This window comes from Anolis sagrei, chromosome 2 (genome assembly GCF_037176765.1).
Source record: "Anolis sagrei isolate rAnoSag1 chromosome 2, rAnoSag1.mat, whole genome shotgun sequence".
NCBI lineage: Eukaryota > Metazoa > Chordata > Lepidosauria > Squamata > Dactyloidae > Anolis > Anolis sagrei.
The window spans coordinates 194,778,699-194,804,488 of NC_090022.1; the positions used below are offsets into that span (position 1 = coordinate 194,778,699).

The 25,790-nt window shown below is 39.7% G+C and overlaps 1 protein-coding gene across 1 annotated transcript in view; it reads left to right on the top strand.

Annotated features, from left to right (window-relative positions):
• The window catches only part of MFHAS1 (multifunctional ROCO family signaling regulator 1), a 64,011-nt gene extending 48,023 nt beyond the window's left edge, over window positions 1–15,988 (top strand). Inside the window, exons 2-4 of the mRNA XM_060762715.2 lie at window positions 1,365–1,647; window positions 5,660–6,061; window positions 12,399–15,988. Of these exons, the coding sequence (XP_060618698.2) occupies window positions 1,365–1,495 (131 nt within the window). The 3' untranslated portion in view covers window positions 1,496–1,647; window positions 5,660–6,061; window positions 12,399–15,988. The remainder of the gene's footprint in view (window positions 1–1,364; window positions 1,648–5,659; window positions 6,062–12,398) is intronic.
• The last annotated feature ends 9,802 nt before the right edge of the window (window positions 15,989–25,790 follow it).

Genomic DNA, 25,790 nt, shown 5'->3' on the forward strand with positions numbered 1-25,790 from the left:
TCTAACAGGATGCCAACATTGTTAAGCAAAGGTGCAATCAAATGTATGCCTTAAGTATTAAACAATCCTAAGTTTGCCTCTAGACAGACCTAAAAAATATGTGTATGTTGCCTGCTACTCTTTCCAGCTCTGTTATTGACAGCTGCAGTTAAACCTATTTATACGAGCCTTTGTTGAAAGGCTTCTATGATAAACCTCCAGGCCCATCTGCCCTGACTCTTGATTGCAATCTCCTTCTGCCCCGCTAGCCATTTTTTCATTAGACTCCGGGATCACACATATTTCGTATTTAGGAAAAAATGTATCTGTCCATCTGCCTGTCTGTGTCTGAAAGGTGCATATGATGGGAAGAAGAAAACAAATGACATGTTTATAATCTTCCCAACATGCTTCTGGTGACATTTTTGTATGTACTTTATATCCCAGTGGCGCAATGGGTTAGACCCTTATGCCATCAGAACTGAAGACTGACAGGTCAGAGGTTCGAATCCGGGGAAAGCATGGATGAGCTCCCTCTGTCAGCTCCAGCTCCCCACACAGCGACATGAGAGAAACCTTCCACAAGGATGATAAAACATCAAAACATCCAGGCATCCCCTGGGCAACGTCCTTGCAGACAGCCAATTCTCTCACACCAGAACTTGGAGTTTCTCAAGTTGATCCTGACAAGAAAAAAAAGAGTTAACAGCATCTTCAGTTGTGGTTTCTCCCTATGAACAGGGAACGTATTTTCCATGCAAATAAAGACCCATTGCAAGTGCAACTTGTGGGGACGAGGGAGAGGGTCTTCTCCATGGTGGCCCCTCAACTCTGGAACTCGCTCCCCAGAGAAATTAGGCCAGCCTCCACCCTGGGAGTCTTTAGGAAGAGCCTGAAAACTTGGCTATTCCAGTGTGCCTTTAATGAATGAACAATAATCCCTGACTTTGACCAAGCCCTGCATAAAATGCCCTCAGAAGCACTTTATCCCATCTTCTAGTGCAATTAAACCTCATTTTCGTCCCTCTAATCCTCTGTCTAGATTAATTACATGGCCTGCTCACCCAGTGTTTTTAAATTTTTAATCTTTGCAGTTTGCCCTGCCCACTGCCCACTGTGTTTTGTTTTGTGTGTGTGTGATTCAATTATATTGTTTGGTGTGTTCATTTGTATTGTTTTCTGTATTTTTTTTTAAATTTTCATTATATTTTATGTTGTATATTTGCTTGGCTGTACTATTGGGCTTGGCCTCACTTAAGCCGCCCAAGTCCCCTTGGGGAGATGGTGGTGGGGTATAAATAAAGTATTATTATTATTATTATTGAAGCTGAATGTGCCATTACCATTTTAACATCTTCTCTCTGTGTTTCTCCTGTTTCTTGCAGGAGAGTTGCTGAGTCAGCCGAGGCCAGAAGGAGTGACAGAGATCATTTGCCCAAGGAATGGGAACGAGCGAGTGAATGTGGCTTTAGTTTACCCCCCTTCGCCAACAGTGATCAGCCCTTGTTCCAAGTGACCTCTGGAGGACTCCTGCCTTCGCCCTTCCACAAGGACACACCAAACACCCCTTAATCAAATAAGCCCTTGCGCAGCGTTTTTGGAGATGTGCAGCCCAGAGATGGTTGTGATGATTTGTGGCACCGGGACATCACAGCTTGGGAAAGAAAGGTACGGTAAGGCTGTTTCCCTTGTGAATGGTGAATATTTGCAATGGGGTATTGTTATACAGAGTGTTTCAAAAAGATGGACCCGACTGGAAATCACTATATCTTCACAAGCACAACTGACCGTGAATGAAACCCTTCCCCCTTGAAAAAGTGGGGCATAGAACTTCAAAGGAATTCAGCAGATACCTCTCCTAGCCCCCAGCCCCCCCCCACCACAACCATTTGCAAGATAAGGCCTAATGTGATACAGGCAGTCCCTGAGAAGGGGGCCGGCGTGAGACAACAGAAATTGGAATAAATCGACCCCTTCAGAAGGAAAATTCACCCCTGAAAAGGTGTCTCCACTGAAGCTTTACCACCAAGCCGCCTTTCCACAACAAGTCAAATATTTCAAACTCCAATTCTCACAGGGGCAGAAAGTGAGGTGAAGTCTTCTGAAAAGGGACAAAGACAGCAAAACAAACACCACAGGTGTGTTAACCCTTTCCTATGCTATCCAAAGCTAAAAGATATACCATATATACTCGAGTATAAGCCGACCCGAATATAAGCCAAGGCACCTAATTTTCCCACAAAAAACTGGGAAAACTTATCGACCAGAGAATAAGCCAAGGGTGGGAAATGCAGCAGCTAATGGTAAATTTCAAAATAAAAATAGATACCAATACAATTACATCAATTGAGGCATCAGTAGTTTAAATGTTTTTGAATATTTACCACATTTCAAATAAAAACAGCAAACTAGCTCTGTAAGTGGAAAAGTAGGGTTGACAAAAATAATATGCTATCAACAATAACTTAATAATAATAATAACAACAACATCTTCATTTGTACCCCGCCCTATCTCTCCATGGGACTCAGGCTAGCTTCCAACATAGTAACAGGCAAACATTCGATGCCTATATAAACAATGCAGAGCTAGATATAGACCTATAATTATATAAACTATTTTCACATAATGCATTTCCCACTGAAACATTTGCAAATCCTCTATATATGTGTGTGTGCATTTCTCTCTTGCATTATTTGCAAGCCCTATATATCTATATTTATATCTTTCTAGATGTGTGTGTGTGTGCGCGCGCATTTCCCCTGCAATATTTGCAAGCTCTATATATCACATAATATATTTAGATACACACAAAAAAGGCCAAGAAATTGGGTGGGTTTGAAAGAGAGCCATACAAACAAGGAGGACATGAAATAAATCTCCTTTCCCTCCGTCCCTCCCTTTTGACTGGAAAAGAAAACACACTGTTAAGGGAAATAAGAGGAGAGAGATATAGATATTGTAAGCAATGGCCTCCAGTCTCTGTTGCCTGGCCTTTGTGTAATTGTAACTTGCTGCCATCGTGAAATACACTGCTTTGAATTTTTGAAACACCCTGTATTATGCTAGATTCTATGATGGAGCTAAATTGAGGGTCAGTATTTTATATTGTGTCATCTTTGATGGAATTTACACCATAAAAGCACAACATGTAAATAGACTACTTTAATGTAGCATTTAGTGTAGTCCTGCAATGATATGTGCATGTTTAGCAGATTTGAATATGGTTTGAAATTCCACCTGCATATCATATTCGATGCAAATTGTAGGTGCCAGAAGAGGATGTACCTAAGTGGTGAATGATTCATTGTTCCTAACATGGTTCTGTTTTGCACACATTCCTTAAATTCCATAGGAAGTATATCCCAATGCGCACAAAGAAACCATGAGCAAACTGTGGCATCCCACTAAAATGTACCTAGTGGCGCAATGGGTTAAACCCTTGTGCCGGCAGGACTGAAGACCGACAGGTCGCAGGTACGAATCCAGGGAAAGTGCAGGTGAGCTCCCTCTGTCAGCTCCGGCTTCCCATGCGGGGACATGAGAGAAGCCTCCCACAAGGATGGTAACACATCAAAACATCCAGGCATCCCTTGGGCAACGTCCTTGCAGACGGCTAATTCTCTCACACCAGAAGCGACTTGCAATTTCGCTCCAAACACACACACACACACACAACCCTAAATTACCATATTTACTCAAATCTGATGCTTACCTTTTTTGGTTAAATATTCTTGCCAAAATTGGGTTGCGCATTGGATTCGTGTCATACAGTAATCCTAATTCTGAGCCAGAGCAAAGGGGGAAGATGCTTCAGGAGTTGCACCTGGAGCTCCTCTTTGAGGGATGTTATCTTTAACCAAATGGCCAGGACTCAGTGCTATGCAATCGTGAGATTTGTAGTTTGGTGAGGCATCTGCATTCTTTGGCAGAGAAGACTCAAGGCCTTCTCAATCTACAGCCCCTAGGATTCCACAACATTAAACCAAGGCAATTAAAGTGGATTCATTCTACAGCATAGATGCACCCCAAAGTTTTCTTTTCTGTCATTGGAAGCTTTGGTATCCTAACACTTTTGTTTTTAAAGAAAGAAACCTATGTAGGCAGCAACTGTAAAGTGCACCTTTGTGGCCAAATTGCATTACATTCAGCAACAAATTCTTTGCTCTCTCTCTCTTTGGTTTCAGAGTTTTGAAAATTGTGATGCACATTCGTTTCGATGGTGCATTAGACTTGAGTAAATGTAAGTGGTACTAAGAAACAGTAACACTGAGCATATATATATTAAAGCATATTCATTTATGATTAAAGACTTTTGAGTCCAAAGCATTGACTCATGAAATCAAACATTTCTCACCAGTCATTTGCTAAAATCATCAGAGTTCATACTAATGATTACTGTTTTGGGGGCACCAGCCCCTAAAACTATTTTAATAAAATTATCAGTGAATGAATAAGCAATACCATTTATTCATTCTTAATGGTCACAGTGGCCAAGCAGTGAGGAATGTTCCTAACTGCATTTTGAGTTTTTGATAGATACAATCAAAATCGGTTTGTTGTTTTGTAGACACTCCTGAGTGAGATTCATGGGAGAATAGTCTCAGTGAGTGCATTTACCATGATAGATGCTGGGTATTTGTGAGATTTGGAAGATGACCATCACCACCCATACAAATTTCCCCAGGTTAAATGGTTAGTCGCTTCTGGTAGTGCTCTGACCTACCAGAAGCACTGCTGGAATATCAAGCAAAATGTAAGTGCTAGAAACAATATCTGACTAGCACAACCTGGGGATCACAACCAGATACAATGAAGACATCTGCCCTCGTGCTTTGTTACTCTGCTGCTGAGTATGCATGCCCAGTGTGGAATACATCTCACCATGCTAAAACAGTGGATGTTGCTCTTAATGAGGCATGCTGCATTATCACAGGATATCTATGTCTTACACCACTGGAGAAATTACACTGTTAGGCCAGTATTGCACCACCTGACATCTGCCGGGAAGTAGCAGCCAATAATGAAAGGGCCAAGGCAGTGACATCTTCACCCCATTCACTGTTCAGATATTAGCCAGAATGCTAACACCTTAAATCAAGAAACAGTTTTCTAAGATCTACAGAGATACTTGCAGGATCACCTCAGCAAGTGAGAGTCCAAAAGCAGCAGGCTAAAACCCAGAACCTCAACCGATGGCTGATACTGAATGAGACTCCCCCGTGGGCACACAGAAGACTGTGCAACTTGGAAGACGCTGAACAGGTTGCGCTCTGGCACCACGAGATGCAGAGCCCACCTTAAGAAATGGGGCCACAAAGTGGAGTCCACGACGTGCGAGTGTGGAGAAGAGCAAACCACAGACCACCTATTACAATGAATATAATTACAAGTTTTTAAACTTTGTGTTTTTTAAAAATATATTGCAACTGTACCATTGGTTTGCTTCTGATACAATAAATCAAATAAATAAATACATGGTTAGCCACTGTTTGAAACCAAATGTTTAGTCTAATCATGAATGCTGGTTAGTTTTGTATTCCTATGGCAAATAAAATGCTTCATCTACCAACTTAATGTTTCTATATTTTTTTCTTCTGGGGTTTAATAAGATAATGTATATTTGGAATTGTAACCATTGTGATCTTAGAGGCTTCTGTTCTGTGTTCTTTTAACATGCAGATTAATGGAAGCAGATGTGTCGAAAGCTGAGCACAAGTCTGCAGTCTGCCCAAATTGATCCTGACCACGGCTGGGACTGAGCATTTGTTCCTCAGAACTCTCTGCATTGGCTCGTTGAAGCAGGAAACACAGTAACCCCATTTCGATCTACTTTTGAACTTGGACACACTACGATCTGAAAGCTCTGGATGTTTTAAAGTGCTTCACAAGTACCCAAACAAGAGCGTTGCTGGTTCACAGCAGTGCACTGAGTCTGAGAACTCTCTGGACCTGTCTTGTGTACTTGTTTGGACCCTTTCATGAATGTAAGATTTTTTTTCCCACCACGGTTACCATTCAGATGTACCTGAAGAAATAGCTGATGGAAAGAAACTGTTAATTCTGTGGGAAGTTCCCATGCAGGTATGTTTTGAATCCATCACTATATTTAGGTATACTTTAGGACTTCTTGGAGCACTGTAGTTGGCTTCCTCTGCAGACAAGAGACCTACCCAACATGTTCCCTTTGTTGATTCTTAGAGCCCTTCCACACAGCCATGCAACCCAGAATATCCAGGCAGAAATCCCACAATATCTGCTTTGAACTGGGTTATCTGAGTCCACACTCAGATAATGTGAGATTTTCTGCCTGGATATTCTGGGATGTAGGGCTGTGTGGAAGGGCCCTCAGTCTCTCAGTCAATCCCTGGAACTTCAGGAGAGCCATGGGAACAGCTGTTTAAAGGTTGCGCTGTATCTTATGGGCTCCAGCCCAAGTGCACCACTCTTGATGGGTACTGATATAAACTATAGTGTGTTTACCATAGTAGCAAATGTTCTATGGGTTCCAGTCCAAGTGCGCAACCCTTGTTGGATACTGATATAGGTGTGTTTACCATAGTTGCAAATGATGTACAGAAAGTATGCGTGCAATTGGTTTAGACATGTATGTCCACCGCTATGAGATGGTCTTGCCTGCATGAAAGAGCTGGCATCAGTTAGCAGAACCACAGGTAGAACTTTACATGTTGCCCAAAGTCAATCTAAACAGTACTGTTTGGGTCCATTTGTGATTATAGTGGAAATATCAAGACATTGATTTTCAAATTAGCATCATCAGAAAAAGAGAATATGTAGAGGAAGGAGCTCACATGAAACACAATTGTAGGGCAGCTACTTCTGTGATGGTTTTGTGTTCCCTTGCTGATGTTCAGAGTCTTATCTGGTAGTTTTGTGCTAGCTTCATTTTTTGTGAACATAAATCTCGGTTTTGTTCAGGATTGGGGATTAGAAACATTTGCTAAGTGCAGTCATACATTAATATCTTTTTGTCCTGGAGAACAATTTAAATGTCATTTTTAAATCACAGTTAATAGGAAGTGTGTCTGTGTGTGGGAACGGTAGTGTGGGAAAAAATCTTACTTAATAAAATGACGCTTGCCATCTGTTCAGTAGACTACAGTAAATATAGGATGTCATTGTCAGTGGAAGAACATTCATCTGATTATTATGATTGCATACTTGCACAAAATGAATAAAACAGTATATATTCAGGCTGCGCTTCTTCCACTTTTTAAAGATGTGACACCCATGTCTTATAAAAATACAGAAGGACAGTTAGCTAAATTAAATTCAGTGCAAAGCCAGCACACTTATCACCCAGCAAGGAGCCATGGTGGTGCAGTGGGTTAAACCCTTGTGCTGGCTGAACTGATGACCTGGAGGTTGGCAGTTCAAATCCGTGATATGGGGTGAGCTCCCATCTTTCAGCCCCAGCTTCCCATGTGGAGACATGAGAGAAGCCTCCCACAGGATGGTAACACATCTGGGTGTCCCCTGGGCAATGTCTCAGTAGACAGCTGATTCATTCACACCAGAAACGACTTGCAGTATATTCTCAATTAGCTTCTAACATGATAAAAAAATCACCCCATAGCAAAATTAAAAGCAAAATAAAATATTACCAAGTATAGAATAGCTGGTAGGACTTGTGCAGGAGATAATTTTGTAATAAATTCACCAAGGAGAGTCCAACTCCTGGGGGAAACTGGCTTCATTGCTGAAGGCTGTAATATTCAAAATGGAGCTTCTCCAAATGAGTGAAGAAGAAGAAATAATGATATTTATAATCTACTTTTTCTCCCAGAAATGGGCTTTGAACATTAAAATACACATACATCAGACTGTAATAACATTACATTAAACCAATTTAAAACATACTTTAAAATAAAAGTATTTTCTTTTGAAAGTCAACACTCTCTTTAGGACTAAACTTGAAAAACAATCGGTTCCCAAAAGTCTGTTGACATTTTTAAAGTCTTTATCTGCGAATGAAAGGACAGCAAGGAAAACACCATTCAATGCTCCTAGAGCTTTGAAGAAGGCACCAAGAAGGCCTTGTCCGACTTTCCCATCAGATGTTTCCTGGAAATGGTGGAAACAGAATGAACAGACAAGCTTCTGGGAGAATGCAGACCTACATTCCTCATCTTTTCCATGCTTTTCTATGATTCAAAACATTTAGTGCTTTGGCTTTAGGCAGCGAAGAGGGAGAAATTTTTGTGTCTCTAGACATTGAAATAGTAAGGTCTGCATAGGTTATTGTGAAGGGGGACATAATACCAGACTCTACAATTATCAAAATACACATGCAAGTGCATGTCATTAGCAAGGTGCCAGCCAACTCTTTTCCCAAACATATTCAATAAATAGTAACTTGCTCCAGAGAAGGGAGCAGCATCACAAAATGTTGTTCATAGTTTATGAGATTCAGAGTTCTTCTTACCCAGGCATCTTGAATTTTGAGTACATTCTGACCCCTTTACCTAATAAACCATGTTCTTATTTATTCATTTGTCTTGAAAAGGGGTGGCAATTTTGTAGATTTGCTTTGACATCAAGTTGAAGTTTGACTCCAGCTCAGTTTGCTTCAGTAGACTGGAAATGGGTTGGTGGGGTAGAGGAGCTGGATAAATCCTGGCATACCAGAGTTATAACACCACAAAATCTGACTAAGAAAGCCTGGATTAGAGATCAGCTGGATATTGATTATAAGCTCGTAAAAGCTCCTTGAGCTCCTTTTGGGAAAGGAAAACACTTGCTCTGTTTTTTTGCCTAAGAAGCAAGAAAAATGCTTCCCCGGCAATCCTTTCTCTCCTCTTCTTAATAATAATAATAATAATAATAATAATAATAATAATAATAATAATAACAACCCTTTTTCCTAGTTCCAACAGACTTCACTACCTCTGAGGATGCTTGGCATAGATGCAGGCGAAACGTCAGGAGTGAATACCTCTAGACCATGGCCATATAGCCCGAAAAAACCTACAACAACCCAACAATAATAACTTTATTTGTTTTCTGCCCTGTCTCCCCAATGGGACGCAGGGCAGATTCCAGCATCATCATCATAATATAATATAATAAACTTTATTTATACCCCGCCACCATCTCCCCAAAGGGGACTCGGGGCAGCTAACACGAGGCCAAGCCCAAAAATACAATACAGCAAAATAAAATACAGAATGCAGACAATAAAAAAATTACATCAGAATAAAATACGTGCAGTAGCAAAATAAAATAAATAAAGCAAATTAACACATTATAAAATCAAACAGAATGTGCAGGCCAAATGGACAAGGTAAAATGATAAAATCCTGGATGAGGTAGGAAAGAAAATATATAATTGAGGGGAGCCAAAAAGAATAAACAGTATGGCTTTTAGTATAGGACGGGGTAATGGCAAACATTCAATGCCTACATAAAACACATGATGTTGTTGTTGTTCATTCGTTCAGTTGTTTCCGACTCTTTGTGACTTCATGGACCAGCCCACGCCAGAGCTCCCTGTCGGTCGTCACCACCCCCAGCTCCTTCAAGGTCAACCCAGTCACTTCTAGGATGCCATCCATCCATCCATCTTGCCCTTGGTCGGCCCCTCTTCCTTTTTCCTTCCATTTTCCCCAGCATCATTGTCTTCTCTAAGCTTTCCTTTCTTCTCATTATGTGTCCAAAGTACTTCATCTTGGCCTCTACTATTCTTCCCTCCAATGAGCAGTCAGGCTTTATTTCTTGAAAACACATGATACTAACATAAAATCTCAGAAAAACCCCACATATAAAATAACATTAAAGCCTAACATCAAAGTAAGACCTAACATCAGTAAATTAAACCTGACATCAATAAATTAAAATACACGTAATCAGACAAAATTCTATAATAACATAAATCTAAACAAAACAACCACATTATGTACAACAGCCACCAAGGGTTCACAAAACAGTATGGGTTGGTTATGTAGTCAAATGAGAACATTGGACTGGCGTGGACCAGGAAAGCCCAAATACAAATTGTTCTCAACCAGAGGCCCTGCAGTGATCTCTCAACCATCTATTTATTCCTCCTCCTCTCCATACGCTAGTGAGCAAAAGTAGGTCCAGTTGTTTTTTGAAGGAGAGGAGGGAGGGGGGCAGCTTTATTTCTTTAGAGAGTTCCTTCTCTTGCAATTCCTTTCTCACTTTTTGTAACACTTCATGATGAAGCCCCAGAAAGATAATCAAGGATGTCGCAGCACTGGCTCCTTTATATTGGCAATCTTTTGGAAAAGTCTAGGCAACAATGGGTAGGCCACTCTCCCCTCTCCTATTTTTACTGTTGGTTTGTTTAGTTCTTAAGGCTTCCATTATTGGTGTCTGTAGGAGCATGCGTGAATTAATTGCAGTAATGGCTTGACTCTAATGAGGCTGCTGAACTGTGGAAATCCAGAAAATGTTGGTCACCAAGATAGCATTATGGGCAAGAAGAGAAACTTGGCTAGATGCTGTCTGCTCTTTCCAGTCAATTAAGGGCATGGCGATTCCAGGCCTGCAAGACAATACAGTGCTAGTTGCTAGCAGCATGCAAAACTACCATCCCAATGGATAGATACCCAGTTATACATGGGGAAAGAATGCATGAAGGCGGTGGCCAGCATGAAAACTGAGCATAGCCAATTCTAGTTTCACTCAATGTTAGGTTAGTGGTTGTGAGTGTCAGTGGAAGGATAGGGAAGCTATACTGAGAAAGTTCTGGATAGTTCTCCCCTTCTCATATCCAGATTTCATACCTGTTTTCTCAATATCTGATTGAGTATTTGTTTTGATATTCCAGAACCTTTTGGAAAACCACCTGTTAATAGGGTAATAGAACTTTTTTGGGGGAAATTGCATTTATAACCTTTTTGAAAAGAAAAAAAACATGTCATGTCCTTTTGACAAATGTGGATCTCCATCAACATCTGGAGAGCACCTTTTGAAAACCACATTGTTGGAAGTCAACCCTTTGAAAAAGTAATGTTCACAATCATTTGTGTAATGGCACACAGGTAACTCAGCTGTTAAACTGCTTTGAACTGCCAGGGACAAAGACATGCTACTGATACAAAAAAATATACGTAGCTAGGAGAGTTTTGAAAAGTTTATTTCAAGTTGAAATTGCAGTTGTCTGAAACATATACTGTCCTTTGAAACTTCTTAGTTTAAAAATACGCACTCATAGACAAAAAAACAAAGTCTTCTTTAAAAAGTAACATAATTTGTTCACTCATAAACATCTTGTGTTAATTCAGCATGCAGGCACATTTATAAATAGGATGTAGTTTCTCTGTGTTGAGAATACAGGACATTGTTTTGAATAAGTAGTCCACTTAAATTCTTTAAGTATGTGTGTGTGTGTGTGTGTATGTATATGTGTATGTGTGTGTGCATTATTTTTACTTTATTTGTATACTGCCTTTCTCAGCCCATAGGCAACTCAAGGCGGTTAACAGGGCAAAATTCAATGCTTACAATGCCATAAATACAATTAAAAACATAACATATAATACAAACTAAACAAATCAATAAAATATAAATTCATAGTGTCCTCTTGTTAAAAATATTCGCCGGACTCATTGTCTAGTCGCTCCGTTTTCCTATGTCAGTTACTCTGCATATCTTATGAAAGTCCAAACTGTATAACTGTACTCACTGCTTGTCAAAGCAAACGTATAGTAAACTATCCCTGCATAAGTCCAAAATGCAATCTGCTTCCACTGAAGTCCAAAAGCATACTGATAACAAAATGGAGTCTTGAGTTTGAACATGCTCAGTATAATCACATGCCTGTAGCCCCTCCCACACCAAAAAGCTCAGTCAAACTGGCAAATCAATATATAGGTTAGCAAATATATATATATGATATGAATAAACAAAGCAGTTTAAATAATGTATCAGTAAGGCCTTCTCGCGGACCACCATAAGAATTGGGGGGGGGGTGTGAAGCCCCTCAAGCCCCCCCCCCCCCCGGGCTACATGCCTGGGTATGGTTAACTTTATTGGAAATAGCAACCTTCCAGGCCTTCACTCACTCTCTCTCTCTCTCTCTCTCTCTCTATATATATATATATATATAGTGAAGGCTTGGAAGGTTGCTATTTCCAATAAAGTTAACCATCCCCAGGCATGTAGCCGGGGGGGGGGGGGGGGGACTTCAGGGGCTTCACCCCCCCCCCCCCCATTCTTATGGTGGTCCGCAAGAAGGCCTTACTGATACATTATTTAAACTGCTTTGTTTTCAGATACTTCATTTTATGCTCACCTGGACTCTCTCAATCTCTCAGAACAGAACCAGTGAAATATCACACTCTTCACAAGTGGCACTTCACTTATGATAATGTTGGTTGGGACGTGTTTGTGGTTTACTCCTTGTATGTAAACAACTTTTTGTTCTTCTTTTTAGTTTCCTCAAGAAATGGAAAATTCTGTGGCTGTGATGTGCTGTGGAAAAGGAAGCAGAAACAAAACTGGAAAATACCTCTTCTGAAGGACACTTTTCCCAGGGACTGAAATATAACTTAAACTCCAAACTGACCTGGTTTAAAAAGTAATATATTAACTTGCGGATGAAAGAGGGACTAAAGGATTCATTGCTTGACCCTTCAGCCTCAGGATCATTCTCTCGCAAAGAGCTGCTTGCCAACAGAATGGGCTGAAAAGCTTCTCAGGGATTATGTTTAGTGTGCAGTTTCAAAGCCACAGCTGCAGTTCAACGACAGCAATATCGGGGGCACTCCGTTTCCAAGTCTGTCAAATGTGAAAAGAGAGATCACTGCTGAAGTTCACTGCTGTTCAGTAATTTGTGTTTTTTTTAAAAAAAGAAAAAAATGTTTATATTTATTTTTGTAAGTTTTTAATTATCTATGCAGTTTAGACTTAAGTTGACACTGGGTGCAAAGTTCTGCATGGGTCCAGCTGGTTTGATGGTTTTGTCATCAATATAATGCATGTTTGTATCCTCACTCGTAAAACGTTTGTCACATGTACACACCAAATATATACTTCAGTTTCACGGTGCAGTTCCATAGTATAATAAACCCACCTAAAATTCTAGCATAGATTCTTCTTGGAATTCCTTTGCAGTGGAGGAATATTTGGGGGATGAGAGAAGGTAGTTTCAAATTTTTAAAAACGTGTTGGATGGCAGAAAATCAAGCTAGGGATTCTTTATTCATAAACAATGGTAAGTCAGGGAAAGTGGCAGGAAACCAATCAAGCAAGGAAGTGCACAAGGAAAGATACATATCAATACTTTGAAAGCAGCAGAGCTCATTATGGTAAAACCTTGGAGTCTAAGGCCCCGTCTGTACTGTCATATAATCCAGGTTGTGAATCCAGATGATCTGGGTTATACAGCAGTGTAGACTCATATAATTCAGTTCAAAACAGATCATCTGGATTCAGAAACTGCATTATATGTCAGTGTAGATCCAACCCAAGAGTGTGTTTCAACTGTTGGTGGAAACATATCACAGCAATTGGCCTTTATTGGTAGAGAAGTCTTGTTCCTTTCATCTCTTTGGTCACTTTTAATGCCATGGCTGCAGCTGGTAAACTCCTGGGTTTTATAGTCTGTTGAGGCACAACATCCCTTGGACATCATTCTAGATGTTCCTCCCTAAACGGAAGTTCCAGGATTACATAGGAAGGAATCACTGCAGTAAAAGTGGGATCATAGTGCTATAATTGTGTGACGTAAAAGCAGCACTGGTTTACGTTCAGTGTGCTAACATTAAATGCTAAGAACAATGCAATCTTGCAATGGATTTTTTAACCTTCTCAGTTCCATATAGGTTTTTTCCTCCTGTAATTATTAACTTCTGAATAAACCTCAATCAAACTTGGGAAGATGATAGGTGCAAGCTTTGCAGTATACTGCAGCTTGGAAAACAAAGGAATAGATTTAGTTGGAGCCCAGTTTATTTTAACACAGGCAGCATAATTACTCCCATTTAGTGGTTGCTGCTTTATTACCCTGATGTTAATAAATTCTGCTCAGCAGGTTAAAACAGATCGTATGCTGGATACATACCACAACTGCCAGGCTGGGCAGGTGTAATTAATTATGTGTCATTCTTTGCAATACAATCTGCCCTAAACCGTACCAATAGTAGCTCAAAACAGATCATATGCTGGATACATACTACAACTGCCAGGCTGGGCAGGTGTAAATTGCACGTTATTCTTTGCAGTACTATCTGCCCTAAACTGTATCAATAGTCCAGTAGTTTTGCTGGAATACCTTGGGAACAGTAACCACTTGGAGGCAGCTAGTGTCCCTTGCTCAGAAAAAAATCCCATAGTTTTGGAGCTTCCACTATTACGTTTAACATCATATGCAAAATTCTGCCTGAATTCTAAAATGTAATTTTGAGATATGAGGTTCAGAGGAAAACTTACACAATGATTACGTTTTGTATTTATACATCACAAAGAGTATGGAAAGCGGGGATATGTGTCAGCCGGTGTTGTGTCTGGTGTCATGCGTGAATTTCTAATGCCAGTGACTTCTGTATGTGCAGGTGTGCATGTTTATTTTGAAGGCTATGGTGTTTTCTCTAGAGTAGTCCAATGGACAGCTCTCTGTACAAAACATTTAGTTGGGGACATTGCAGGAATTCTCTGTATGATGGATCTTGCTGGCACTCTCTGGTCTAGGGTTGATTTAATTGGAGTAAACCTAGTGCCGGATTAACACTCCAGATGGCTAAGAAAAGTTCACAAGTCGATTTTGACATTACTTAAAAGTAAAATAGATTAACATTCAGAACTGTAGTGTTTAAGTTTGCCTTAAACGGTTTCCGGTAAACAGGATCATACTGTGGTAAAGTGCCAAAACAGCAGTGCTAACAAGTGTGGTTACAGGATTTGAATACTGGCAGATAGTGACTAAAGATGAGATGTCTAATTGCATCCCATCTTTGATGTAACTTTCCATGGAGCACTGGATTTTGTAGAAAATGCTTCTATGGTTTGAGTTTCCCTTTGAAAAGTTGGTGTAATCAATGGGAGTGGAAAAGTAATTGGACATTGAACCTTTCCTGCTATTAGCCCACAAACAAATGGGCTTTTGGGCTGCTGTGAGTTTTCTGGGCTGTATGGCTATGTTCCAGAAGCATTCTCTCCTGACGTTTCACCTACATCTATGGCAAGCATCCTCAGAGATTGACTCTGGAGATGACCACTTAATTGCTAAGTTATATAAATTCTTGTTAAAATACGAAATGGAGGAATAACAGGTGAAATAAGGACCTCGCAACCTCTGAGGATGCCTACCATAGATGCAGGCAAAACATCAGGAGAGAATGCTTCTGGAACATGGCCATACAGCCCGGAAAACAATGATTCCAGCCGTGAAAGCCTTCGACAATAGATGGACTTCTGTTATTGGGAAAGTAACTAAGAATGCTCAGTATCATTGTATGTACAGACTGAACACAAATAATTGTTTTACTTGTGTTGTGAATTTTAAGAGCAAGTACATTTTTCCAAGAAAGTTCTCATTTGCTATGCATCAGGCAGACATGCAGATTTGGGCTGGCAGTGCATCTTGGCAAGACCCGGTTGTGAGAGAATCAATGAAGGATTTCTATCTGTTCTTCCAGGAAGAGAGGGTGAGATTTTGCTGAGTGAAGCGTCATTCCAGGCATTCCTCTTAACTGCTGGAGACTTGCCCTTGGAAGCAGTCACATTTCCTGAGCCTAGCTACTATGACAGGAAAAGCTGTTTTCTAGAATTGTATCACAGTGCTGCCAAACTAAACATGTGTCATTATCGGTTTTTATTTCTCAAAAAGTTCCACTATGACCCACCTTGGTGATTCACTCCTGGGAGGACAGAAAAATGGAGGAGGATGTTGGTCTGCAGTGGGCAGCGGGGGCACTATATTTAACAGCGGTCTGTTACCGTATGACAGCACAGGCATTTTTTTACAAAAAGAAAAATGATCAACCCAAACAATACACTGAGAATAAAAAAATATCTTAAATCTGAGTCATTTCTGTCCATTCATTTACTCACAATTGTGTGTGTCATTTTTTTAAGGATCAATTTTGGCTTTGGTTTCTAAAACACAAAGGTTTAGGGGAAAAATACATCTGATCTTCACTGTCTTTGGACCCATCTACACTGACCTTTTAATGCAGCTTCAAAATGCAAAGGAAAGACTACACACACTGCAAAAGCACGCTGCAACGTATTTTAGGCACAGAAATCCGACACAAGCAAAGTCAGGGGAAGTTAAAAATGAAGCCCTTGATGTGCATCAGCACGCTGTAGTATAAACCACATCACACGGCAAAATTGGCAGAGCACTACACTGATGCATATATGTGCATACTGGAGGGGAAAAATTAAAATAATGGTTCCAGTATACTGTGGATCCTGGAACCAGTTCAAAGCCAGCCTTTGCATTGCCTGCACCACCAAGGCCCCTAGTAGCACAGCAGGTTAAACTGCTGAGCTGTTGAACTTGCTGACCGAAGGTGGTTCAAATCTGGGGAGCAGAGTCAGCTCCTGCTGTTAGGCCAGCTTCCGCCATCCTAGCAGTTCAAAAACATGCAAATGTGAGTGAATCAATAAGTACTGCTTCTGTGGGAAGGTAACGGCACTCCATGCAGTCATGCTGGCGACATGACTTTGGAGGCAGCTATCTGGGTCTTTCAAAATGCAAATTGCCTCTTCAAGTTCTACAGCACTGCTGGTCGCAACTGACCTCCAGCTAGAGCGTTCAAGGGCCAGGGCTTCACAGTTCTTGGTGATGGAATCATTCCAGGAGTTGCATGTGACGTCTGTAGACAGTCCACATTTCACAGGCATATAGCAAGGTTGAAAGGACAATAACTTTATAAACAAGCACCTTGGTATGCTTACGAATGTCCTGGTCCTCAAGCATTCTGTGTTTCATTCAGAAGAAAGCTGCACTCGCAGAGCTCAGTGTTGTATTTCAATGTCAATGTTGACTTTTTTTAGAGAAATGGCTGCCAAGATAGCAGAAATGGTCAACATTTTCTAACGTTACACCATTAAGCTGTATTTCTGGCATTGGAGAGGGATTGGCTGGTGACTGCTGGAAGAGCAGCCAGGGTATGAATATTTCATGGATTGTTTGTATTTCTTTTTGGAAGATCTAGTTCTAGACATATATGGAAATAAATTGAGTACAAGTAGATAGTTGATTGTTATTCACAAATTAGCTAGATGTTTACCTTTCTAAATTTTCTCTAAGTTGCTTCCACATCAGAAAGGCATAACTTTGTGCACTTTTCTCCAAAGGAAACAAGTATTTTTATGTTGAGCCCCAATTTAATTTTAATCTAACATGTTAAATTCTCTAGTCAATAGATTATGAGACACAGCTATTATGCTTACAAGCAGCAATCTTTCAGAAAATAATAATTCTTTTGCATTATATATTATATACACACACAAAACCATTCCAAGTGATTCCTTCTATTTTTATTTTTATTTTTTAATAAACTGGTTTTCTCTATTTGTCTCACAAGTAGGATCTGTTTTGGCACTAGGCAGTAAATGCTATAAAATTATCAGATCTTTGTGAGGTTGTTTTAGCAAATGATAACGGCATTCTTCGTTGCCTAGGTAAAGAAAAACAAGTTGCTAGGGAAACCATGAATTTCATTGTTATCTTTTCAGAACCGCAGTTTCAACCATTCAAAGTAGTTAATGCTCTGAGTGCATCTATACTGTAGAATTAATATAGTTTGACTCCACAGCAACTGCCATGACTCAAAACTATGGAATCCTGAGGTTTGTAGTTTGGTGAACTCGTTGGCAGAGGAGGCCAATAGCAATATCTTTTGCTAAGTGAATGCAGGCCCTTGTGCCGTATTTCCTGGTTCAGCCTCTCTTAACCAGATGGCCTTTTTTGCTTTCGATAGAGAGCTGCAGATCTGCTGTTGACTATCAACTCCTGCATTGTTCAGGGAAATGATAGACAAGGCAATAAGGCAGCTTCATCCATGCCCATATCCCAGCTGGTCTGCATATGTCTATGCTGTCACTCATACAATTTTTCATCACATACATAATAATTATGTAGGTTAATCCTGCATCTGATTTGTCTATTTAGAATGAGCTGAGCTTACTGGAAGCTTAGCTTAAAAGAGGCCAGATTTAAGGTAACCGTGTAATAAAGAACACTGTAATAATTATCACAAAAATGAACTTTATAAAACAGTTTCCAAATCAAATAAAGATACATGGTTCTCATAGTTCTCATAGAAACAAGAATCAAACATGCCCATTAAATCTGAAAAAAAAATCTGTTCCTGGTTCAAAAGTGTTATTTCCTGTTTAATTGTGCAGAACTTAATTTGAAAGTAATTGTTACACTCCCGAAACTTTGTGGCCACAAACTTATGTTGAATTGGTTGAGACTCAGTGAGAGATTCATTGAAAAATCATAACAAAATGTGCTGCTGGATGTTCCACAAAACAAAAATTTTGCAGTTTTAAAAAGTTTTTCCCTGATTTTATGATAGAACCTTAATTACCATCCTTTCCACTTTGTGTATAATAGATTGAGATTGTTTTCCAATTTTCCTGCTTTAGGGAAACCTTGTCATGGCTTTCTTCCTCTCTTAGAACACTCTGGGCACCTAATGATGAGGCACCGAATAGTCAAAAGTACCTCTCACAAATAGCAACATAATTCACTATCAGAGTATGTGATCCAAAATAGGACCTTTATAGTCCGCATCAAGAAAATAGATGAGTTAGATGGCAGCTCTTCCCCTATTCCCTCTCTGCCTGCATGCCTCTTTATACTCTCCTCCTATACCTTGTTTGTTAGACTGACACTTCTTAGGGACTCTTTGTATACAGATATCTGAGCGCATGGCAAGCCTCAGAGTCCTCCGTTTTGTTCCTGAATATGGAGAGAGACAAGATGCCTCCAGAGAGTAGTTAGATAGAGCCTTTACTTTCCTATCTTGGAATGTAGTTGTTTGAATAAGTTATTTCATAACTTTAAAAGCTTGACTCTGCTTCTGTATTGCTGAAGCTCATTTGCTCTACTGCTGGCTCAAGAAGTTTCTGATCTGCTAAACTGCCACTACTGCTGTTGCTGCTGCTTTACTTTAGAAATGCTTTATCCTTTTTGAAATTACCCCAACAAAAATTTGAATAATGCGACGGAATGGAAATCATGCATAGTTCATGTCTTTACCACTCCACATACTGTCTTGCTAGAGAAAAGATATGCCACGCTGATGATCAGTAAACAATAAGGTGTTTACTCTTTGTTATGCAGACCAACATACATACCAGGCATCCTCAAACTGTAGCCTTCCAGCTGTTTGGGCATCCAACTCCCAAAAGCCCTAATGAGCTTGTTCAATTGTCAGGAATTCTGGGACTTGAAGGCCCAAACAGCTGGAGGGCCGCCGTTTGAGGATGCCTAATATATACAATCATGTGAACAGTTGCATTGACTCACACAATATCCTTTGAGAGAGATTCAAATGATCCTTAGGTGTCCATGTGAACGATCTTCCAGCAGCCAAGAAGCAAAAATACAAACTGTTTTGGTAAGCTACTGCAAAGAAAACCTAAAAATCTAACTGTTGCCTAAACTCCCAGGCTCAGCTAGCTTCTCGGGTTTAGCCCAACCAATCAGCTTTGTGCTTTGCATTTTTCAGTTAACACACTCACCAACTGATTTTTACATGCTCCAACAAATAACACGTTGAAACAGAATACTATAGTATGACCTTGCCTATACAGTAGCGGTTGCTAAGGATACAGTGATCATCTTACACCTATAATATGAAGAATGTATTTTGTTTTGTGTTCCCATTTCATAATTGAATGCAGATGTTCTGACAGAGCAGTTAGTCCAAATAAATTTATTCTCTTCCTGGGGAGCTGCCACCAGATTCACTCTGATCACCAAACAGAAGTCCAAATAACTCTGGCTTTTGTAGAGTGGTTTTTTTTTTCTTGAAGCTTACAGCTTATAAATAAAACCCCAGCTTTCCTTCCAAATAGTGGAATTTTGAAGATTAATATGATTTTCAGTTCCTTGGTAGCCAAATCTTTTTCAAATGAAATATGAGTCACTCAGGCATTGCCTCCATAGCTACCACAACAAACAACTCTACAATAGTACTTCAGTGGGACTGGAAGAAAGTGAATGTCTACTCTGTAATTCGATGGCAGAATACTGTCTGGTACATCCACTAAGAACAAAAACTGAATAGCCCCAAAATGTTTGGAATGGACAAATGTGGTTGATACGCTCCTGTGCAGCATTCTCTAATTGAGGAAGTGATGCCAATTTCTTCAGGAGGTCAAGGGCGTGTTGAATATGGAGTGGACACATCTATACGATGGCTCCCTAAAGGAGGGCAGAAACTTTACTTACCTCTGCCTTTGACGGTGAATTCCTATTTCCAGAGGTAAGTGCTTTTATGTTGGAAACACATAGCTCCAAACATAAATTAGACCTGCCTAAACCGTGTCTTTAAATTGCTTTTCTTCCTAACAGAGTCTGCCCCCTTCTACACTGTATCATAGCACTTTCCTACCTTTTTGACTGTCGAGGCTGTATCCTATGGAATCCCGGGGTTTATAATTTTGTCAGCAGCAGAAAGTGTATAAAAGGGCTTAGTTGCAAAGGTTATTCAATCCCTTACAAAAGACGTAGTTTTCTGAACACTATCAAAGATATGACGGTGCTTCTCTCTAGGCTCAAGATCTATAAGACATTATATAAAATTAAGAAGAAAAGTAGGGGGACAGTGAAAGTAAGTAAATTCAGGCATGTACTCATCTTAAAATCTTATCAGCCAGCACACCAATGTCTTAAATCAAGAAATTGCTTCCTAAGATCTACAGAGATACTCACAAGAACACCTCAGCAAGCAAGAGTCCAAAAGTGGCAGGCTAAAACCCAGAATCTCAATCAGCAGCTGAGACCAGATGAGAAACTCCCGCCTGGGGACACTGAAGACTGGACGACTTGGAAGGTGCTGAACAGACTGAGCTCTGGCACCACAAGATGCTGAGCCAACCTTAAGAAATGGGGCTACAAAGTGGAGTCCACAACATGTGAGTGTGGAGAAGAGCAAATCGTAGCCCACTTACTACAATGTAGTCTGAGCCCTGCCACATGCACAATGGAGAAACTTCTCACAGTGACACCAGAGCCATTCCAAGTGGCCAGCTTCTGGAATTTGGTAGAATGCCAAGTTTTCACCTTGTTTGTAGTTTAATACATTATAACTGTATACTCAATTCGCTTCTGACATGATAGATAAATAAATAAATAATCAAAGCTCTGTCGAATAGCAAAGACCAAATTGCACTTTCCACCATTTCTGAAATCAGCACAAGAATGTGTAGACCGTTGCTGGGAAAATGGGTTATTAATCGCTGTAAAGGGCTAACTGTATAATTTGTATTTCTTTTTATGCAGATATCTATACTGCCATCCTGATGCTAAAAACAGATTATTTGATAAACACTCAGAAGTAAGTGCCATTCTTTGCAAAGAAAAAAATGTTATTTTATAAAACTTATTTTTTATTATAAATGCACTAAGGAGGTACTGGATTGAAAAATGTAAGACAGGATGTACTGCAACTTTTCAAAACCCACTAAATATCCCAAAGGAACCAGATCCCACCTCACCTTGGAAACTAAGAAAGTTCAGTTCTGGTTAGCACTTGGATGGGAGATTGCCAATAAATATCCTCTGTAATAGGATTTTTTTTTCAAAGACAGAACTTACAAAATCACATTTAAATATTTCTTGCTTTAAAAAAAAACCCTACGAAATTAATGGGATTGCTGTAAATTGACACGTGGGTTGAAGGCACATGCAGTGGTCCCTTGGTATCTGTTGGGTTTTGGTTCCAGCACCTTCTATTACCAAAATCCATGGATGCTCAAGTCCCATTATATACAAAGGCATAACAAAATGAGTTTCTTATATAAAGTTGCTTTTTGAATTATTTTGGAGAGGAGAGGGATATTTTCAAGCCGGAGTGCAGAATCTATGAATCCTGATGTCTGATTGTATATACACCAGTGTGTTGCTTGTCCCCTGGTGGCAATAAGGAGAACAACAGAAAATGTCCTGGGAGATGCTTTCTTTCAGATTTGCACATTGTAAGAGTGTACATTTTGCATGTCACAGCCATTTTGGGCCATCTAAACATTTTATCCTTGCTTAATACATATAAACCTGTAAACAGGGCACAACATTTCATGAATCCAAGGAAGTGATGTGAACACACTGCCAACTGCATTTAAACATGGGTAACACCCCCAGTGGCGCAGTGGGTTGAACTGCTGAGCTGCTGAACTTGCTGATCGAAAGGTCACAGGTTCGAATCTGGGGAGCACTCCCACTGTTAGCCCCAGCTTCTGTCAACCTAGCAGTTCGAAAACATGCAAATGTGAGGAGATCAATAGTTACTGCTTCTGCGGGAAGGTAACTGCACTCCATGCAGTCATGCCAGCCACATGACTTTGGAGGTGTCTATGGAGTACGCCAGCTCTTTGGCTTAGAAATGGAGATGACCACCACCCCCAGAATCCGAAACAATCCAACAGTACTGTTCTGCTTGGCATTCCTGTTTTATGTGTTTCAAACCTAGATTCTAGGATTCTTTTAGGCTGCTTTTGGGAGTTTCTAAACAATATTTTAATGTGTTTTAAATATGCTTTTCTCTTTGTACTGTTTTCATTGCTTATTTATCATCATCATCATCATCATCATCATCATCATATAGAGAACTGCAGAAATGACATCTGTGAAGATAAATAAGCAATGCACTTTTGCTTATTGTGTTGTCTGAATCTGACTCCCCATCAAAAATCCAAAGAAAGAACCTGCAAACAAATCAGGGTTCTCCCTCTGGCTTGTTTAGAGGAAAGTTTGTTTATCTCCAAACAAACCAGAGTGCTGATCACTATCAGGTTTGGGTGACAAGATAATTCATACGTTTCGTGGCTTATTTAGCTATTCCTATTGCTTATAGGACCAAATGGGCATTATTGAAGCCTTTCATGATTGTTAAGCCAGGGTTCCCACACCTATCCAGTTAACTATTATGTACAAATGAAGTCACTATAAATATGGGACGGGTTTTGCTCTAAACAAGTTGTCCATTACAGTGTTTTCTGTGCATATAGTGAACCTGCTACAAAATAGCCATGGACAGAATATTAAAACTGGTTGAAATGCATTTCAAGTGATGAGAAGCCTTAATGAGAAGAATCCTGGATTGATAAAAATCTTCACAGTTTATAGACACATTCTGTGCAAATTTCATATATTGCTGTTTTGCACAGAATGTGTCTGTCAACTGCACTATCATCTGTGCAGAATATGCTGTTTCTACATAGAATGTGCAATAATTGGCGAGCTATTTTGCACAATATCCACACGTCCTGTTTCCACAAGGAACAAAATCTTCCATACTTAAAAATAACATCTCTCTGTCCCACAATCTCATAGATACACCTGGTAGGAACAAAGGAGAGGGCTGTCTCAATGGTTGCTCCCGGTCTCTGGAGCCTCCCTTCCCAGAAGATTGGACTGTTACCATCCTTGCTATATTTCCATAAGCAGAACAATACCCTCTGCAAGCCTTTCAGAATGTGCTATTCTCTTTGTTGTTTTCTTCTTAAGCACTTATGCTTTTGATCTCTTTTTAATGTTATTCTTATTTTACAGTTTTGACTTTTGCATGCTATTTTTTAGCCTTTGTAAGCCACTTTAGTCTTGCATTGTGAAAAAGGCATGATATAAGTAACATAATATAAATAAACATAAAAGTATTTGCTACTACTTCTTTGATGTTTTATTTAAGGTTTTCCACCACAAAACTACAAAGCCAAGTCTTGTCTATGATGAATCACTTTCCCCAAAGAAAATATTTAAAACAGGTGAGCATTTTTAACATAGAAAGCAAAATACCACACACAAAATACTATCCATTTTTTGGAAATCACTGCAAAACAGCTGATAGACATTAATGCTGAGTAACTCAAGTAGTAGGCCCCTTTCAACTCATAGGAATGATTGGGTTTTTAATCTAATGTTTTATCAATTTTACTGTTAATTTTGTTTACTTGTTTGTGCTGTATCTTGTTTGTTTTTATATGGGTTGGATGTGTTATTAATTATTTTATTTTATTTTTTTATTTTATTTATTTATGTTGGGAGCCATCCCAATAAACTAAACCTGGAGTGGAAATGTAGTCTATCCTTGATAAAGTATCAGATTACCCTGTGTAGGGTGCTCTCAGATCCAGCATTGCTCTCGAAAGGTTACGTGGCTTTGGGAAGCAAGCCTGCCTTTAGCTCCCATTCCCATTCCATCCCTTTCTGGAGAAGTGACATCTGACCACAGTGATCCATGTCTTAAGCATTTATAGGAACCCCTGGTGGCGTAATGGGTTAAACCCTTGTATCAGCAGGACTGAAGACCGACAGATCAGAGATTCGAATCTGGGGAGAGCACAGATGAGCTCCCTCTGTCAGCTCCAACTCCCCATGCAGGGACATAAGAGAAGCCTCCCACAAGCATAGTAAAACATCAAATATCCACATTTCCCCTGAGCAATGTCCTTGCAGACAGCCAATTCTCTCACACCAGAAGCGACTTGCAGTTTCTCAAGTAGCTCCTGACACAAAAAAAGCACTTCTTGTTATAATCAGATAACAGGTTGCCTTGAAAAGTATATGAGAACTATAGCTGGAATCGAATGCCATGATTAGGCTTCTGTGCATTTCACAAATTGTATAATACTAGTCTTGAACCGAATTCACTTGACCTCAATTTCTTTTTCAGCCCAATTAAAGATGCTTAAATGGTTTTTGTGGGAGTAGGAATGACATAAACGATTGTGTCCTTTTGCATGTTGCTAATATTTTAGAACTATTTCCAAAGTTATATATACCCCACACTCCAGAGAAGTTAGGCTGGTGGTTCACATATAGGCACTTTTTATGAAATTCTTTTAGTAGGGAGGCCAAATACTTATCAGATTTTCAATGGCTGAACTGATTTGTCAAACTTGCCCTGGCTTTTGGCAGAGTTTATTAATAAACATTATAATAAACAAACAAACAATTATGAAAAACCCAATCATTTCATTAAACAGGTAATGCAACTTCTGAGTTTTTAATTTCTATGTTTTTTCAGTGTCTTAAAAAGGGCAGTTTTAAAAAAATAAAGGATAGATAACTAGTCAGTGGAGACTATAAAACCAAGTAAACCATAACAAATTATTTTATTTATTTGGCAGATGGAAAACCAGTGCTGAACAATCAGCAAGAAGATTCCCTATCCCAAAGTGGAAATGGATCAACTGTTCCAGCTATAGACAATGCACTACTTACTAATATAAAGACAACAGACAAAAATAGCAGAAACAAACCTGATGCTTCTAGATCATCTCTATGCATTGTTCTATAAGTATCTCTATGGAAAACTGGAGGATATATTAGAACTTCATAACCAGTCAAGAAAAATGCATTTAAAAGTTTTCCCAATGAAAGTTAGCCAAAGAGGTGCCAATGGTGAACATCAACCATTGGTAAATTTTCCTGTGACTTGACCTGACATCAAAGCATCTGTAGACACCTTCCTAGGAACTCATCAGTTGAAAACATTTTCAGCCTCCTGATACTCTGTCTTTGGCTTTTCTGTTTTCAGCAGCTTAAAAAAATAGGTTAGACTTCTGCTGGATTCCAGCTATAGACCAAAATTTGGGAGTCAGGAGAAAGAGGGGGGAAAGCGGCTATCATGGTTGCCTG